The sequence below is a fragment of the Rhipicephalus sanguineus genome, chromosome 4 (genome assembly GCF_013339695.2).
Source record: "Rhipicephalus sanguineus isolate Rsan-2018 chromosome 4, BIME_Rsan_1.4, whole genome shotgun sequence".
NCBI lineage: Eukaryota > Metazoa > Arthropoda > Arachnida > Ixodida > Ixodidae > Rhipicephalus > Rhipicephalus sanguineus.
The window spans coordinates 209,827,161-209,844,899 of NC_051179.1; the positions used below are offsets into that span (position 1 = coordinate 209,827,161).

Sequence of the window (17,739 nt, forward strand, 5' to 3'; positions counted from 1 at the left end):
CTGAAATCTACGACCAAGAGGCGTCCACTCTCGCACGATACAACTGTTTGTACACATATGCCTAAGTTGCTACGTACGAAAAGGGCGCAACCGCCCGAACTTCCAACCGCGTGGCAAACACATACATCAAAGTGAGGGCGAAAAACAGACGCCATCCGGTCTGTCGCTTCCTGGCTCTCTATTTTCGTTTCCTGGACTGCAACTAAGTGCAAGTCGTGATCAAGTAGTAGGCGGCTCACTTGACACTGTCGCCTTCTAGCGCCAAGCCCTCGAACGTTTAAGGGTTGCCACCCCTAGCCCAGTTTCAAAATTCATAGCCATATCGGTGAAACATTAAAGTCAAACATGGCCAGGAAACAAAGTAATAGAAAGCCTCTTTGAATGCGACACGCTTGGCAAAAACAGCGCTTTGGCTTCGCCATGGTACACATATATAGGAAAACACCACCAGCCCCCCTCCCGCTCCCAATCCCTTCCCCGTTAGCCGCTGCCACTACGGAGGCGGGGTTTGCCGCCGACCGTCGTGGTTCACTCGGAATGTTCGGCCGTGGTTTGAAAGGAAAGCGTCTCACACCTGGCGCTTTAGTCGGTGGCTCGTCCCCACCGCCATCGTCCAGCTGCGGCTCGCTGCTCGTGGTCTGCTCATGCGGCCGTTTCCCGGCCGCCGCGCTAGCTGATCCTTGGGTAGTGTCCATGCACTCATCAGCGGGTTGACTGACACTCGCCTGAGACACAGGTTCTGATGTGCCTAGCCTTCCTCGCCGACGTGGCACGGCGGCTCGGGCAGGCGCACCTTCGGATTCCCTTACAGAGGCCGCGAGAGGTTGCTTCTCAGGTTGACCCGGCGGTGGAGAAGACGACGTTGACGGTGCACCCTCACGGGCGCTTGTCGGAGACGCCGTTTCCTCCGAGTCCGCCTCATCGATCAGAAGGTCGGCTGACTCCTCGCTGCTCCCTGGTGCTGTCACGCTGGCGTACGTTCGCTGACACTGGCGGTCTTCGTGACCGAAACGCCGGCAAACCCCACACCTTGGTATGCGGCACTCACGGCGGATATGGCCCGTGCCACGACAGCGAAGGCAGAGCGGAGCCCTTCCCGGCACAACGACAAGTGCGAGTTCGCCAGAGACACTTAGCTGGTGTGGAAGGTCATCAATTTTGACCCCGGCGTTCATCTTGAGGGTCACGACTCTAGTTGTGGATACCTGTCCGCTACTCCCTCGGCACGCCACCGCTCCCTGACGACGTCGGTGACCTTGCCGAAGGGCGCGAGGGCAAGTCGTAAGTCCTCGTCAGGCACGCCTGTGAAGGAGCCAGTGTACCTTCATTCGAATATCCCTGTTAGCCGGGTCGATGACAATGCAGCGTTTGCCTTTAACTTGCAGCTCACCAGTGTTGACCAACATCTTCGTTGACTCCGCATCCTTCAGGGTGACGGCCCACCACGTGGCTCATGCGATACGCCCCCAAGGCGATAACCTCGGGAAGTATCGACCGCTGGAGCCAGGGCGTCACGAAAGTCTTCAACCTTGTAGGGGCGAGCGCTTACGTCCGCGTGCAAAAAAACTGTATTTAAAACCAAGCGACCTGTAGGCAAACTAGGCAGAACAACCTGGTACTCATTATCCGTTTCCGAAAACCTGTTCCGCGGCCAGGCGTGGCCGCTATCGCCGCTCCGTCGGAGCACATGATAACACGTCCGTACGCTGTCGCGGCCGGAAGTGGAATCCCACTAGGCCACGGCTACGGTGAAACTTTGAACTGTAAAAGTATTAGTGGGGCCGCAAAATTGTCTTTTAGCGCATTGTGTGTCATCGCATTGATTTCGCCGAGGCAATGTGTGTGATAGAAACGCACGTGCCGCACTGCCGCCATGAACATCGCGTTTCGGGGGCGTTTTCTGAGATCAGAATAACGATGTAAGAAAAAAGTCTTTAGATAGATACCTTAAACTGCTCTTTCTCTAGAAATTGGTAAAAGCCTGATCATATATTATTGCGATGAAGAAACGGGCTGACAATATGGCTGATTGCAGAACATGACACACACAGCATTGCATGCAACGGTACCTTCAGCTGATCAGCCTTCTTGAGTTTAGGCTATTTTCGAAGAAAATGGTGACAGTACCCATCTCTCTATCTCAGTGAATATGGACGGGAAAAATTCTAGTGACATAGGCCACAAAATGAGCTCGACTTGAGGTCAAACTTCCATTGAAAGTGACAAGGAATTTTCATTGACAAGTGCAGCGGGACCATTTGGGCATTTTTCAAAGCACAGCTGTTGGTCGACGTTGGCCGTTTTTAGTAGATATAAGATTATCATGATCATGAACCGGCACTCGACAGCTCCCTCCTCTTCGTCATCTCCTTCCTGTTTTCCTCTTCTGGCTGAGTTCTCTAATGCAGCGGGATGGGGACCGAGGGGTCGATGGTTCTAATCCTTGGTCCGGTGGTTCGAAAATTTTTTCTTCTGCTTTATTTTTCTTTACGCGTTTTTTATTTCTGTACATACATATACATAGCCGAGACATGACTGCTACGGCAAAAATCAGCCGAAAGTGTCGATATAATTCCTGTCGCAATGAAAGGACATTAATAAATTACACCATTTCCCGCTAAAGGGGACCATAAGGCGATGCGAAGCCGGAGCACTTGCACGATCGCGTTTAGTTGGCGTTCGTTGGGCATCCTACCGACCTCGCGTAGTGCAACGCGAAGAGGAACGCTACGCGCGTCTTGTCTTCCCTCTAGCCTGGCCGTTAATTCTCACAGGGCGAGCGGCGAACGCGGTCAACAGGCCTGCGAGAGGGAGCAGCGTAGGAGAGGAGAGAGTAGGGGAGGGGACGCGCATGCGCTGGTGCTCATCGCTGCGATGCGCAGGAGAGAATTTCGGCATGTCTAGCCCGCGTTTCAGAGGAAGAGTGGAAAGGGGGAGGTGAGGTAGAGAGGGGAAAGGGGAGGGTAGTGGAGGGGGAAGGAAAAAAGGACAGGAAGAATGGTGAGAGGGAGTGGAGAGGAGGTGTGTGGAGAGGGTATGCCCATGCGCAGTAAGGGTGGTCACGCCGCACACCACCACCGGATTGAAGTCCGCCATAGGATACTTCGCATCTAAAAGGTGTCATTGGCACTCCGCGAAGCAGTCTAGAAGCCTCCGCGATACCAAGCGGATGGTATCCTCACGTCAGCACCATATCCAATCGATCCCACCTTCTCTGACGGTCGAATGCTTGGAACTAGTTATTGCGCAATAGTTTCCGTCATTCTGGATAAATATGCAACGTGTAACGCGGCAATTTAAGTAGAAAACTGAACATATTTAACATCATAAAGGTTATGCTCAAAATTCTTGTATCGTGTAGGCGGCTTTGGTCATATTACATTCAAGTGTCGCGCTCACATTTATGCAGTTTCATTATGTAAAAAAAAGGAGGATCCCGAGGTACCGGGTAGGAGTGGCGTAGATCACCGTGCGCCAGGGGTTGATTATGGCGACCAGCACATGGACGACAGAATAACCACCCTTACGGGTTGGCGTTCGAAAGTGGTGGCCAGCAGTGGTGAGGAACTGCTAGCGGATACTCCCCAGGCGTTCACTCACCCCGTAAACAACCGGGCGCCGGGTAGGGGGAACGCCTTGCCCTTTTTAACCGGTGGGTGTCCGGCGGCAGGATTCGAACCGCCTACCTACCGTTGCCGAGGCGGCGCCCTATGCACTAGGCCGCGGCTACGGTGAAACTTTGAACTGTAAAAGTATTAGTGCGCCGCAAAATTATCTTTTAGCGCATTGTGTGTCATCGCATTCATTTCGCCGAGGCGGTGTGTGTGATACAAACGCACGTGCCGCACTGCCGCCATGAACATAGCGTTTCGGGGGCGTTTTCTGAGATCAGAATAACGATATAAGAAAAAAAGTATTTAGATAGATACCTTAAACTGCTCTTTTTCTAGAAATTGATCAAAGCCCGATCATATAATATTGCGATGAAGAAACGGGCTGACAAATATGGCTCATTGCAGAACATGACACACACAGCATTGCATGTAACAGTAGCTTCAGCTGATCAGCCTTCTTGAGTTTAGGCTATTTTCGAAGAAAATGGTGACAGTACCCATCTCTCTATCTGAGTGAATATGGACGTGGAAAAATTCTAGTGACATAGGCCACAAAATGAGCTCGACTTGAGGTCTAACTTCCATTGAAAGGGACAAGGAATTTTCATTGACAAGTGCAGCGGGACCATTTGGGCATTTTTCAAAGCACAGCTGTTGGTCAACGTTGGCCGTTTTTAGTAGATATAAGATTATTATGATCATGAACCGGCACTCGACAGCTCCGTCCTCTTCGTCATATCCTTCCTGTTTTCCTCTTCTGGCTGAGTTGTCTAATGCAGCGGGATGGGGAGCGAGGGGTCGATGGTTCTAGTCCTTGGTCCGGTGGTTCGAAAATTTTTTCTTCTGCTTTATTTTTTCTTTACGCGTTTTTTTATTTCCGTACATATATGTACATAGCCGGGACATGACTGCTACGACAAAAATCAGCCGAAAGAGTCGATATAATTCCTGTCGCAATGAAAGGACATTAAAAAATTGCACCATTTCCCGCTAAAGGGGACCATAAGGCGATGCGAAGCCGGAGCACTTGCACGATCGCGTTTAGTTGGCGTTCGTTGGGCATGCTACCGACCTCGCGTATTGCAACGCGAAGAGGAACGCTACGCGCCTCTTGTCTTCCCTCTAGCCTGGCCGTTAATTCTCACAGGGCGAGTGGGGAACGCGGTCAACAGGCCTGCGAGAGGGAGCAGCGTAGGAGAGGAGAGAGTAGGGGAGGGGACGCGCATGCGCTGATGCTCATCGCTGCGTAGCGCAGGAGAGAATTTCGGGATGCCTAGCCCGCGTTTCAGAGGAAGAGTGGAAATGGGGGAGGGGGAAGTGGAGAGGGGGAAGGGGAGGGTAGTTGAGCGGGTAAAGAAAAAAGGACAGGAATAATGGTGAGAGGGAGTGGAGAGGAGGTGTGTGGAGAGGGTATGCGCATGCGCAGTAAGGGTGGTCACGCCGCACACCACCACCGGATTGAAGTCCGCCATAGGATACTTCGCATCTAAAAGGTGTCATTGGCACTCCGCTAAGCAGTCTAGAAGCCTCCGCGATACCAAGCGGATGGTATCCTCACGTCAGCACCATATCCAATCGCTCCCACATTCTATGACGGTCGAATGCTTGGAACTAGTTATTGCGCAATAGTTTCCGTCATTCTGGATAAATATGCAACGTGTAACGCTGCAATTTAAGTAGAAAACTGAACATATTTTAACATCATCAAGGTTATGCTCAAAATTCTTGTATCATGTAGGCGGCTTTGGCCATATTACATTCAAGTGTCGCGCTCACATTTATGCAGTTTCAGTATGTAAAAAAGGAGGATCCCGAGGTACCGGGTAGGAGTGGCGTGGATCACCGTGCGCCAGGGGTTGATTAAGGCGACCAGCACATGGACGACAGAATAACCACCCTTACGGGTTGGCGTTCGAAAGTGGTGGCCAGCAGTGGTGAGGAACTGCTAGCGGATACTCCCCAGGCGTTAACTCACCCCGTAAACAACCGGGCGCCGGGTAGGGGGAACGCCTTGCCCTTTTAACCGGTGGGTGTCCGGCGGCAGGATTCGAACCGCCTACCTACCGTTGCCGAGGCGGCGCCCTATGCACTAGGCCACGGCTACGGTGAAACTTTGAACTGTAAAAGTATTAGTGCGCCGCAAAATTATCTTTTAGCGCATTGTGTGTCATCGCATTCATTTCGCCGAGGCGGTGTGTGTGATACAAACGCACGTGCCGCACTGCCGCCATGAACATCGCGTTTCGGGGGCGTTTTCTGAGATCAGAATAACGATATAAGAAAAAAAGTATAAAGATAGATACCTTAAACTGCTCTTTTTCTAGAAATTGATCAAAGCCTGATCATATAATATTGCGATGAAGAAACGGGCTGACAAATATGGCTCATTGCAGAACATGACACACACAGCATTGCATGTAACAGTACCTTCAGCTGATCAGCCTTCTTGAGTTTAGGCTATTTTCGAAGAAAATGGTGACAGTACCCATCTCTCTATCTGAGTGAATATGGACGTGGAAAAATTCTAGTGACATAGGCCACAAAATGAGCTCGACTTGAGGTCTAACTTCCATTGAAAGGGACAAGGAATTTTCATTGACAAGTGCAGCGGGACCACTTGGGCATTTTTCAAAGCACAGCTGTTGGTCGACGTTTGCCGTTTTTAGTAGATATAAGATTATCATGATCATGAACCGGCACTCGACAGCTCCGTCCTCTTCGTCATCTCCTTCCTGTTTTCCTCTTCTGGCTGAGTTGTCTAATGCAGCGGGATGGGGAGCGAGGGGCCGATGGTTCTAGTCCTTGGTCCGGTGGTTCGAAAATTTTTTCTTCTGCTTTATTTTTCTTTACGCGTTTTTTTATTTCCGTACATATATGTACATAGCCGGGACATGACTGCTACGACAAAAATCAGCCGAAAGAGTCGATATAATTCCTGTCGCAATGAAAGGACATTAAAAAATTGCACCATTTCCCGCTAAAGGGGACCATAAGCCGATGCGAAGCCGGAGCACTTGCACGATCGCGTTTAGTTGGCGTTCGTTGGGCATGCTACCGACCTCGCGTATTGCAACGCGAAGAGGAACGCTACGCGCCTCTTGTCTTCCCTCTAGCCAGGCCGTTAATTCTCACAGGGCGAGTGGGGAACGCGGTCAACAGGCCTGCGAGAGGGAGCAGCGTAGGAGAGGAGAGAGTAGGGGAGGGGACGCGCATGCGCTGATGCTCATCGCTGCGTAGCGCAGGAGAGAATTTCGGGATGCCTAGCCCGCGTTTCAGAGGAAGAGTGGACATGGGGGAGGGGGAAGTGGAGAGGGGGAAGGGGAGGGTAGTTGAGCGGGTAAAGAAAAAAGGACAGGAATAATGGTGAGAGGGAGTGGAGAGGAGGTGTGTGGAGAGGGTATGCGCATGCGCAGTAAGGGTGGTCACGCCGCACACCACCAACGGATTGAAGTCCGCCATAGGATACTTCGCATCTAAAAAGGTGTCATTGGCACTCCGCTAAGCAGTCTAGAAGCCTCCGCGATACCAAGCGGATGGTATCCTCACGTCAGCACCATATCCAATCGCTCCCACATTCTATGACGGTCGAATGCTTGGAACTAGTTATTGCGCAATAGTTTCCGTCATTCTGGATAAATATGCAACGTGTAACGCTGCAATTTAAGTAGAAAACTGAACATATTGTTACGTGAGTGACGAGTCGCTTTTACAAGTCGCTATTCACAAGATATATTTGCAAGAGCGGCTGCAGCGCTGACCAGACCGGCTCCGACGAGCTCGAGCAGCTAGCGACCTTCGTCCTCTTCGTCGGGCACACACGCGCGTCGACCATATGAATTCCGGCAGCCTACATGTAGCATAACCCCCGGCGGCAAAGGCGCCGTCTCGGCGCATCTAGACGTCAACGTCATTGGGCGAGTGGTACTGCTTCAGGCGTGCGACGTGTACGATGTCGCTGGCATGCTGGGTGGATGAAGACGACGAGGCAGCAGGAGCGATTTCATAGGTGACGGGAGTCACCGCACGAAGCACTCGGTATGGCCCTGTGTACCGAGAGAGCAGTTTGTCGGACAGGCCAACGTGCCGGGTCGGAGACCACAGCAGAACCAAAGAACCGGGTGAAAAGTGTACGTCGCGGTGTCGTTGATCATACCGACGGCGTTGGTTCTCTTGGGAGGTCAGAAGGCGAGTACGAGCGGCTTTGCGTGCATGAGCGGCCCGGCTGATAGCGTCCAGGGCGTATTCAGTGGTCGGAGCTGCTGGCAACGGAATGACTGTATCGAGGGGCAATGTGGGTTCGCGGCCGAACAGCAGGAAAAATGGGGAGTAACCAGCCGTGTCATGGCGCGAGGAATTGTAGGCAAATGTCACGTACGGTAGAGCAAGGTCCCAGTCGGAGTGGTCTGAGGAGACATACTTTGAAAGCATGTCGGTTAGGGTTCGATTCAGACGCTCCGTGAGGCCATTCGTTTGCGGATGGTACGACGTAGTGAGCTTGTGCCGCGTTTCACATGAACGCAGGATGTCCGCTATGACTCTCGATAGAAATGTGCGGCCACGGTCCGTGAGCAGCTGGCGTGGAGCACCGTGTTGCAAGATCACGTCGCGCAGAAGGAAATCGGCGACATCTGTGGCGCAACTTGTTGGAAGAGCTCGTGTGATGGCGTAGCGTGTGGCGTAGTCTGTGGCCACAGCTATCCACCTGTTGCCAGCAGAAGACAGGGGAAAAGGGCCGAGTAGGTCCAAGCCGACGCGAAAGAAGGGTTCAGACGAAATGTCGAGGGGTTGAAGGCACCCAGCCGGAAGCGTCGACGGTGTTTTGCGGCGTTGACATTTCTCACACGCCGCGACGTATCGTCTGACGGAGCGTGCGAGACCTGGCCAATAGAAGCGACGGCGGATTCGGTCGTATGTGCGGGACACACCAAGGTGACCGGCAGTTGGAACGTCGCGAAGTTCGTGGAGTACAGCCGAGCGGAGGTGTTTGGGTACAACAAGCAGCAGAAATGGTCCGTCTGGATGAAAGTTGTGGCGGTATAGTGTACCATTCTGGAGTACGAACGAGCGATGAGATCGGTCCGAAGGTGAGGATTCGAGGCACTCGATGATAGCCCGTAAGGATGCATCACGGCGTTGCTCGTCGGCTATGTGGGTCAGTTGGGAAACGGTGCACACGCAAGCGTCCGTGTCAGGGACGGTGCGCGACTCGCCAACCGGATAGCGAGATAGGCAGTCGGCGTCCTGATGCAGGCGTCCAGACTTGTACGTCACTGCAAAAGTGTACTCTTGCAGTCGCAGAGCCCAGCGACCAAGTCGACCTGTGGGATCCCTTAATGATGAAAGCCAGCAGAGCGCGTGGTGGTCGGTGACTACGGAGAAGTGAGTGCCATATAAATATGGACGGAACTTGGAGACCGCCCACACAAGAGCAAGGCATTCTCGTTCGGTGATCGAATAGTTGCGCTCTGCAGGTGTAAGGAGGCGACTAGCGTAGGCGATAACGCGGTCGTGTCCCTGCTGACGTTGGGCGAGGACGGCTCCGATCCCGTGACCACTGGCATCAGTTCGGACCTCAGTCGGGGCGGATGGGTCAAAGTGGGCCAATATAGGTGGCGTCGTCAAAATTGTGATGAGGCGAGAGAAGGCGGCAGCTTGAGTGGAGCCCCACGAAAATGGGACGTCTTTCTTCAGAAGATCAGTAAGTGGTCGAGCGATCGCTGCAAAGTCTTTCACGAACCGCCGGAAATAGGAACAGAGTCCCACAAAACTCCGAACATCTTTGGCGGATTGGGGTACTGGGAAACTGGTGACGGCACGAATTTTCTCAGGGTCCGGCCGCACACCAGAAGCATCAACGAGGTGGCCCAACACTGTAATCTGTTGGCGGCCGAAGTGACACTTCGACGAGTTCAACTGGAGGCCAGCATTGCGGAAGACGTCGAGAATAGCCGACAGACGCTCAAGGTGGGTCTCAAATGTAGGTGAAAATACGAGGACGTCGTCTAGGTAACAAAGGCATGTTGACCATTTGAACCCTTGTAGCAGAGAGTCCATCATGCGCTCGAACGTGGCTGGGGCGTTGCATAGCCCGAAGGGCATAACCTTGAATTGGTACAGGCCATCGGGAGTGACGAAGGCGGTCTTTTCTTGGTCTTTCTCGTCCACGGCAATCTGCCAATAACCGGAGCGAAGGTCTATGGATGAAAAGTAGCGTGCGCCATGGAGACAATCGAGAGCGTCATCAATGCGGGGCAAAGGATACACGTCCTTTTTCGTAATTCGATTTAGATGCCGGTAATCGATGCAGAAACGCCACGTGTTGTCTTTCTTTTTAAGCAGGACGACGGGTGACGCCCAAGGGCTTGATGAGGGCTCAATAATGCCTTTAGCTAACATCTTGTTTACTTCTTCTTGAATAATCTGGCGCTCCGATACGGACACCCGATACGGTCGACGGTGAATGGGAACAGCATCACCTGTGTTGATACGGTGCTGCACAAGAGAAGTTTGGCCGAGTGGTCGATTGTCTAGGTCGAAGATCTCGCGGTAAGAAGCCAAAAGGCGGATGAGGGCGGCTGATTGCGCTGGGGGGAGGTCTGGGGCAATCATGGGGCGCAATGCCATGTCGAGGCTTGTGGCATCGGGTGGGCGACAAGGAAGATTGGAGCATACGTCTGCTGCAAAAGAGGTGACGTGGTCATCGGCTAAGGACCGCAACGTGGCGACTAAGATGCCTTGAGGGAGGACTTGCTTCGTGAAGCCGAAATTTATGACGGGGAGATGTACCCGGTTAGCGGCTATAGTAATGACGCAGTGAGGCACAGTGATGTCACGTGCCAGAAGTACATCAGTAATCGGCGTGACGACGTAGTGCCCATCCAACACGGATGAAGTCGTTGTGAATTCGGCGAATGTTAGGGCTTTAGGCGGTAGGCGGATGAAATCCGTGGTGCAGAGGCCGTGTGGAAGGTCGGGGTGAATATCTGGCTGAAGAGGAAGGTCCAAGCAAAGAGTACCAGCGGAACAGTCTATCAGGGCAGAATGGGTCGATAGGAAGTCCATCCCTAGGATGAGGTCATGAGGACAATTATGGAGCACCGTGAATAGGACAGGAACGTAACGGTCGGCGATGCTTATGCGAGCTGTACACATTCCAGTGACAGGAACAGTTCCGCCATCGGCGACGCGTACAGCTTTGTAGTAGCAGGCGTGAGGACTTTTTTCAGTCGGCGACAAAGGCGAGCACTGATTATGGACACGTGAGCTCCAGTATCGACTAGAGCCGTCAAAGAAATACCGTCCACATGCACATCGATGAGGTTCTTGTTCGTAGGAAGCGTCAACGGAGGATTTGGTCAGAAGGAGATGATGCAGCACTACCTCCAGGAGCTGCACGATCTAGTTTTCCGTCGGGTACGATGCAAAGTTGGGCGGCGAGGGGTGGCGGCGTGGTTGGGGCGACGGGGAACGACGGCGTTGAGGGGACGGTGAACGAGCAGGAGGGCGGCTGTTGGGTGTGTCACAAGTAGGGTCTGTACGGCTGGGAGGATACCGGCGAAGATCTTCATATGGGCGGGAAGGCGAGAAAAGTTGGGTCCTATAGGGCGGCGTCCAAGTGGCGCGGCAGTAGCGGGAGACATGACCAACGCGGTGGCACCGGAAGCAGATGGGTCTGTCGTCGGGAGTTCGCCATTCCGCAGGGTTGCGAGATCGTGGAGGAACGAATGGGTCACTTCGAGATGCATTCATGGGCATTGGTCGGGACGAGGGGCGAGAGACCGGGCAGGCGACAGGGAACCCGAGGTTGGCGAATTCTTGTCGTACGACCGCCTGAATAACGGAGACCGCAGGGGTTGGTTGTATAGTGGCATGGTCGAATGGAGAGGGCTGGAACGGCGCTGGACTTGCCGCTTCAAGTTCCCGTCGAACGATACGCGTTACACTCCGCTCAAAGGGCGGTGTAGCGGCGGAATCGGAGCAGGTGGACGTGGCAGCCGTGTTTGGCAACCGAGAAAATTGAGGGTGCACACGACGGCTTTTGGCCGTTTCGAAACGGCGGCATTCTTGAATGATGCGGTCGATAGTCGAGACGTTGGTGTAGACCAGCAAATGAAAAGCGTCGTCCGCGATGCCTTTCAAAACGTGACCCACTTTGTCAGCTTCGGGCATTGCCTCGTCCAATTTCCGGCAAAGAGCAAGCACTTCTTGTATGTAGGAGACATACGACTCAGTAGGCGACTGGACACGGGTAGCGAGCTCTTGTCGTGCAGCTGCGTGGCGACCGGTCGGGTTCCCAAAGATGTCACGTAGCTTCTCCTTGAATGTGTCCCAGCTGGTGAGCTCGGTCTCATGTGTTTCGTACCAGATGCGCGGGGTTCCGTCCAAGTAGAAGAGAACATTAGCGAGCATCATGGTAGGGTCCCACCGATGAGTTTGACTGACCCGTTCATACAGGCGAAGCCAGTGGTCGACGTCGAGGCCAGGTTGCGCGGAGAATGTCCCGGGATCGCGGGGGGTGGGGACCGCGACAAAGGTTGTCGTAGGAGCCGCAGATGGAGATGGGGACGGGTTGTCATTGGAAGCCATGGCGAGAGGCTGAATGACGCGGCCACTGCGGAGCTGCGTGGTGAGGACGGGGAACGTTCCACCTCCACCAAATATGTTACGTGAGTGACGAGTCGCTTTTACAAGTCGCTATTCACAAGATATATTTGCAAGAGCGGCTGCAGCGCTGACCAGACCGGCTCCGACGAGCTCGAGCAGCTAGCGACCTTCGTCCTCTTCGTCGGGCACACACGCGCGTCGACCATATGAATTCCGGCAGCCTACATGTAGCAATATTTTAACATCATCAAGGTTATGCTCAAAATTCTTGTATCGTGTAGGCGGCTTTGGCCATATTACATTCAAGTGTCGCGCTCACATTTATGCAGTTTCAGTATGTAAAAAGAAGGAGAAGGATCCACGCCACTCCTCCCGAGGTACCGGGTAGGAGTGGCGTGGATCACCGTGCGCCAGGGGTTGATTATGGCGACGAGCACATGGACGACAGAACAACCACCCTTACGGGTTAGCGTTCGAAAGTGGTGGCCAGCAGTGGTGAGGAACTGCTAGCGGATACTCCCCACGCTTTCACTCACCCCGTAAACAACCGGGCGCCGGGTAGGGGGGACGCCTCGCCCTTTTAACCGGTGGGTGTCCGGCGGCAGGATTCGAACCGCCTACCGACCGTTGCCGAGGAGAACGCCCTATGCACTAGGCCACGGCTACGGTGAAACTTTGAACTGTAAAAGTATTAGTGGGCCGCAAAATTATCTTTTAGCGCATTGTGTGTCATCGCATTGGTTTCGCCGAGGCGATGTGTGGATACAAACGCACGTGCCGCACTGCCGCCATGAACATCGCGTTTCGGGGGCGTTTTCTGAGATCAGAATAACGATATAAGAAAAAAAGTCTTTAGATAGATACCTTAAACTGCTCTTTCTCTAGAAATTGATAAAAGCCTGATCATATAATATTGCGATGAAGAAACGGGCTGACAAATATGGCTGATTGCAGAACATGGCACACACAGCATTGCATGTAACGGTACCTTCAGCTGATCAGCCTTCTTGAGTTTAGGCTATTTTCGTAGAAAATGGTGACAGTACTCATCTCTCTATCTGAGTGAATATGGACGTGGAAAAATTCTAGTGACATAGGCCACAAAATGAGCTCGACTTGAGGTCAAACTTCCATTGAAAGTGACAAGGAATTTTCATTGACAAGTGCAGCGGGACCATTTGGGCATTTTTTCAAAGCACAGCTGTTGGTCGACGTTGGCCGTTTTTAGTAGATATAAGATTATCATGATCATGAACCGGCACTCGACAGCTCCGTCCTCTTCGTCATCTCCTTCCTGTTTTCCTCTTCTGGCTGAGTTGTCTAATGCAGCGGGATGGGGAGCGAGGGTTCGATGGTTCTAATCCTTGGTCCGGTGGTTCGAAAATTTTTTCTTCTGCTTTATTTTTCTTTACGCGTTTTTTATTTCTGTACATACATATACATAGCCGAGACATGACTGCTACGGCAAAAATCAGCCGAAAGTGTCGATATAATTCCTGTCGCAATGAAAGGACATTAATAAATTACACCATTTCCCGCTAAAGGGGACCATAAGGCGATGCGAAGCCGGAGCACTTGCACGATCGCGTTTAGTTAGCGTTCGTTGGGCATCCTACCGACCTCGCGTAGTGCAACGCGAAGAGGAACGCTACGCGCGTCTTGTCTTCCCTCTAGCCTGGCCGTTAATTCTCACAGGGCGAGCGAGGAACGCGGTCGACAGGCGTGCGAGAGGGCGGCAGCGTAGGAGAGGGGAGAGAGGGGGAAGGGACGCGCATGCGCTGGTGCTCATCGCTGCGTTGCGCAGGAGAGAATTTCGGCATGTCTAGCCCGCGTTTCAGAGGAAGAGTGGAAAGGGGGAGGGGAAGTGGAGAGGGGGAAGGGGAGGGTAGTGGAGGGGGAAAGGAAAAAAGGACAGGAAGAATGGTGAGGGGGAGTAGACAGGAGGTGTGTGGAGAAGGTATGCGCATGCGCAGTAAGGGTGGTCACACCGCACACCACCACCGGATTGAAGTCCGCCATAAGATACTTCGCATCTAAAAAGTGTCATTGGCAGTACGCGAAGCAGTCTAGAAGCCTCTGCGATACGAAGCGCATGGTATCCTCACGTCAGCACCATATCCAATCGCTCCCACCTTCTATGACGGTCGAATGCTTGGAACTAGTTATTGCGCAATAGTTTCCGTCATTCTGGATAAATATGCAACGTGTAACGCTGCAATTTAAGTAGAAAACTGAACATATTTTAACATCATAAAGGTTATGCTCAAAATTCTTGTATCGTGTAGGCGGCTTTGACCATATTACATTCAAGTGTCGCGCTCACATTTTTGCAGTTTCTGTATGTAAAAAAGGAGGATCCCGAGGGACCGGGTAGGAGTGGCGTGGATCACCGTGCGCCAGGGGTTGATTATGGCGACCAGCACATGGACGACAGAATAACCACCCTTACGGGTTAGCGTTCGAAAGTGGTGGCCAGCAGTGGTGAGGAACTGCTAGCGGATACTCCCCAGGCGTTCACTCACCCCGTAAACAACCGGGCGCCGGGTAGGGGGGACGCCTTGCCCTCTTAACCGGTGGGTGTCCGGCGGCAGGATTCGAACCGCCTACCTACCGTTGCCGAGGCGGACGCCCTATGCACTAGGCCACGGCTACGGTGAAACTTTGAACTGTAAAAGTATTAGTGGGCCGCAAAATTATCTTTTAGCGCATTGTGTGTCATCGCATTGATTTCGCCGAGGCGGTGTGTGTGATACAAACGCACGTGCCGCACTGCGGCCATGAACATCGCGTTTCGGGGGCGTTTTCCGAGATCAGAATAACGATATAAGAAAAAAAGTCTTTAGATAGATACCTTAAACTGCTCTTTCTCTAGAAATTGATCAAAGCCTGATCATATAATATTGCGATGAAGAAACGGGCTGACAAATATGGCTCATTGCAGAACATGACACACACAGCATTGCATGTAACGGTACCTTCAGCTGATCAGCCTTCTTGAGTTTAGGCTATTTTCGAAGAAAATGGTGACAGTACCCATTTCTCTATCTGAGTGAATATGGACGTGAAAAAATTCTAGTGACATAGGCCACAAAATGAGCTCGACTTGAGGTCAAACTTCCATTGAAAGTTACAAGGAATTTTCATTGACAAGTGCAGCGGGACCATTTGGGCATTTTTCAAAGCACAGCTGTTGGTCGACGTTGGCCGTTTTTAGTAGATATAAGATTATCATGATCATGAACCGGCACTCGACAGCTCCATCCTCTTCGTCATCTTCCTGTTTTCCTCTTCTGGCTGAGTTGTCTAATGCAGCGGGCTGGGGAGCGAGGGTTCGATGGTTCTAATCCTTGGTCCGGTGGTTGGAAAATTTTTTCTTCTGCTTTATTTTTCTTTACGCGTTTTTTATTTCTGTACATACATATACATAGCCGGGACATGACTGCTACAGCAAAAATCAGCCGAAAGTGTCGATATAATTCCTGTCGCAATGAAAGGACATTAATAAATTACACCATTTCCGGCTAAAGGGGACCATAAGGCGATGCGAAGCCGGAGCACTTGCACGATCGCGTTTAGTTAGCGTTCGTTGGGCATCCTACCGACCTCGCGTAGTGCAACGCGAAGAGGAACGCTACGCGCGTCTTGTGTTCCCTCTAGCCTGGCCGTTAATTCTCACAGGGCGAGCGGGGAACGCGGTCGACAGGCGTGCGAGAGGGCGGCAGCGTAGGAGAGGAGAGAGAGGGGGAAGGGACGCGCATGCGCTGGTGCTCATCGCTGCGTTGCGCAGGAGAGAATTTCGGCATGTCTAGCCAACGGTCTAGCCCGAGTTTCAGAGGAAGAGTGGAAAGGGGGAGGGGAAGTGGAGAGGGGGAAGGGGAGGGTAGTGGAGGGTGAAAGGAAAAAACATGGCTGATCCCTCCGTCATAGGAATCGGTATAACACGAAAGTGAAACGTGTCTTCACAGAAGTAGTGCTTATGATATATGAGAGCTTGTACAATGTCTATGCGTGTTTGGCAGCTATAGCACCGTTTGACGTGGATGCACCCATGTTGACAGCATGTCTCTATCGCGACGACTAACGCCCATGATCATGATTAAACCGTTCAGGTAGCTGACGGTGTGAACATATATTTGGACACAGCGAATCGTGAATCGCGCGTAAGGATGATATCAACAAGCTCATAATCAACACTGGTACCGGGTATGCACTTCTTCAAAGCGTCGTCAATTAAGGAGGGAAACGGCACGGTGTGCGCTTTCTAGTAATCGGTAGCCGACGTCTGTGCTCATGCATACATAACACACACTGCACTTCAGCAACGCGGGAGGTAGAGGTTCGTAGCCTGAGCCGCAAACGCGTGCGCAGCGTGCGTCCCGCTGGCCTCTGTCTCGCAGGCGCTGCTCTCGCTCCACCAAGGCACGACATTCGCCCGTCGAAATCGCGTCCTTTCTGCAACGCATATTGCAGCAGTTTTGTTAGTACGGTGCTCTCGCAATTGAAGCAGTCGGCGCAGAGAAATCCCGTTCGTGCACGTGGAAGCTGCACTACTCCGATGAGCCGACCGCACGCTAACACGAATCCAAAGGCAAGAACGTAACTGCGTCAAGGGTGCCTCGGCGACGCCAGCGCGGCCAGTCTACCTCTCTGGTATCGAGACGCTTTAACCATGACCTCCGATATCACGTGCAATCTCGGAGCAAGCGCTAGTAAGTGTCGATCGTGAAGCATTACTTCTTTTCACCTCTCACAGACGGCAGCACCGCCCCGCTCCGCCCGCCGCGAAAGAGAATGTGTGAAAGATATAAGGCGCGTTCGCGCCGTGCCTTGCATCTCCCGAGTTGGCTTAGTCGGTAGAGCGTCGGGCGCTTGCCGTCGCGGCCGCAATGTCGTGGGTTCGATTCCCAGCGGGGTATCTTTTTCTTGGTTTTTTTTCAATCTCACCTGTTGGCGTCCATTTTATCAACGTCATATCCGTGACGGATGTACTTGGTGGACCCCGGCATAAAACACTTTCGTGTTAAAAAGGACAGGAAGAATGGTGAGGGGGAGTAGACAGGAGGTGTGTGGAGAAGGTATGCGCATGCGCAGTAAGGGTGGTCACACCGCACACCACCATCGGATTGAAGTCCGCCATAAGATACTTCGCATCTAAAAGGTGTCATTGGCAATACGCGAAGCAGTCTAGAAGCCTCTGCGATACGAAGCGCATGGTATCCTCACGTCAGCACCTATCCAATCGCTCCCACCTTCTATGACGGTCGAATGCTTGGAACTAGTTATTGCGCATAGTATCCGTCATTCTGGATAATATGCAACGGTAACGCTGCAATTTAAGTAGAAAACTGAACATATTTTAACATCATAAAGGTTATGCTCAAAATTCTTGTATCGTGTAGGCGGCTTGGCCATATTACATTCAAGTGTCGCGCTCACATTTTTGCAGTTTTGTATGTAAAAAAGGAGGATCCGAGGGACCGGGTAGGAGTGGCGTGGATCACCGTGCGCCAGGGGGTTGATT

The 17,739-nt window shown here is 52.4% G+C and overlaps 1 protein-coding gene across 1 annotated transcript in view; it reads right to left on the reverse strand.

Annotated features, from left to right (window-relative positions):
- Window positions 1–1,183: 1,183 nt before the first annotated feature.
- Window positions 1,184–17,739, reverse strand: part of LOC119392023 (monocarboxylate transporter 11-like) — a 39,472-nt gene continuing 22,916 nt past the window's right edge. Inside the window, exon 4 of the mRNA XM_037659659.2 lies at window positions 1,184–1,302. Within this exon, the coding sequence (XP_037515587.2) occupies window positions 1,184–1,302 (119 nt within the window). The remainder of the gene's footprint in view (window positions 1,303–17,739) is intronic.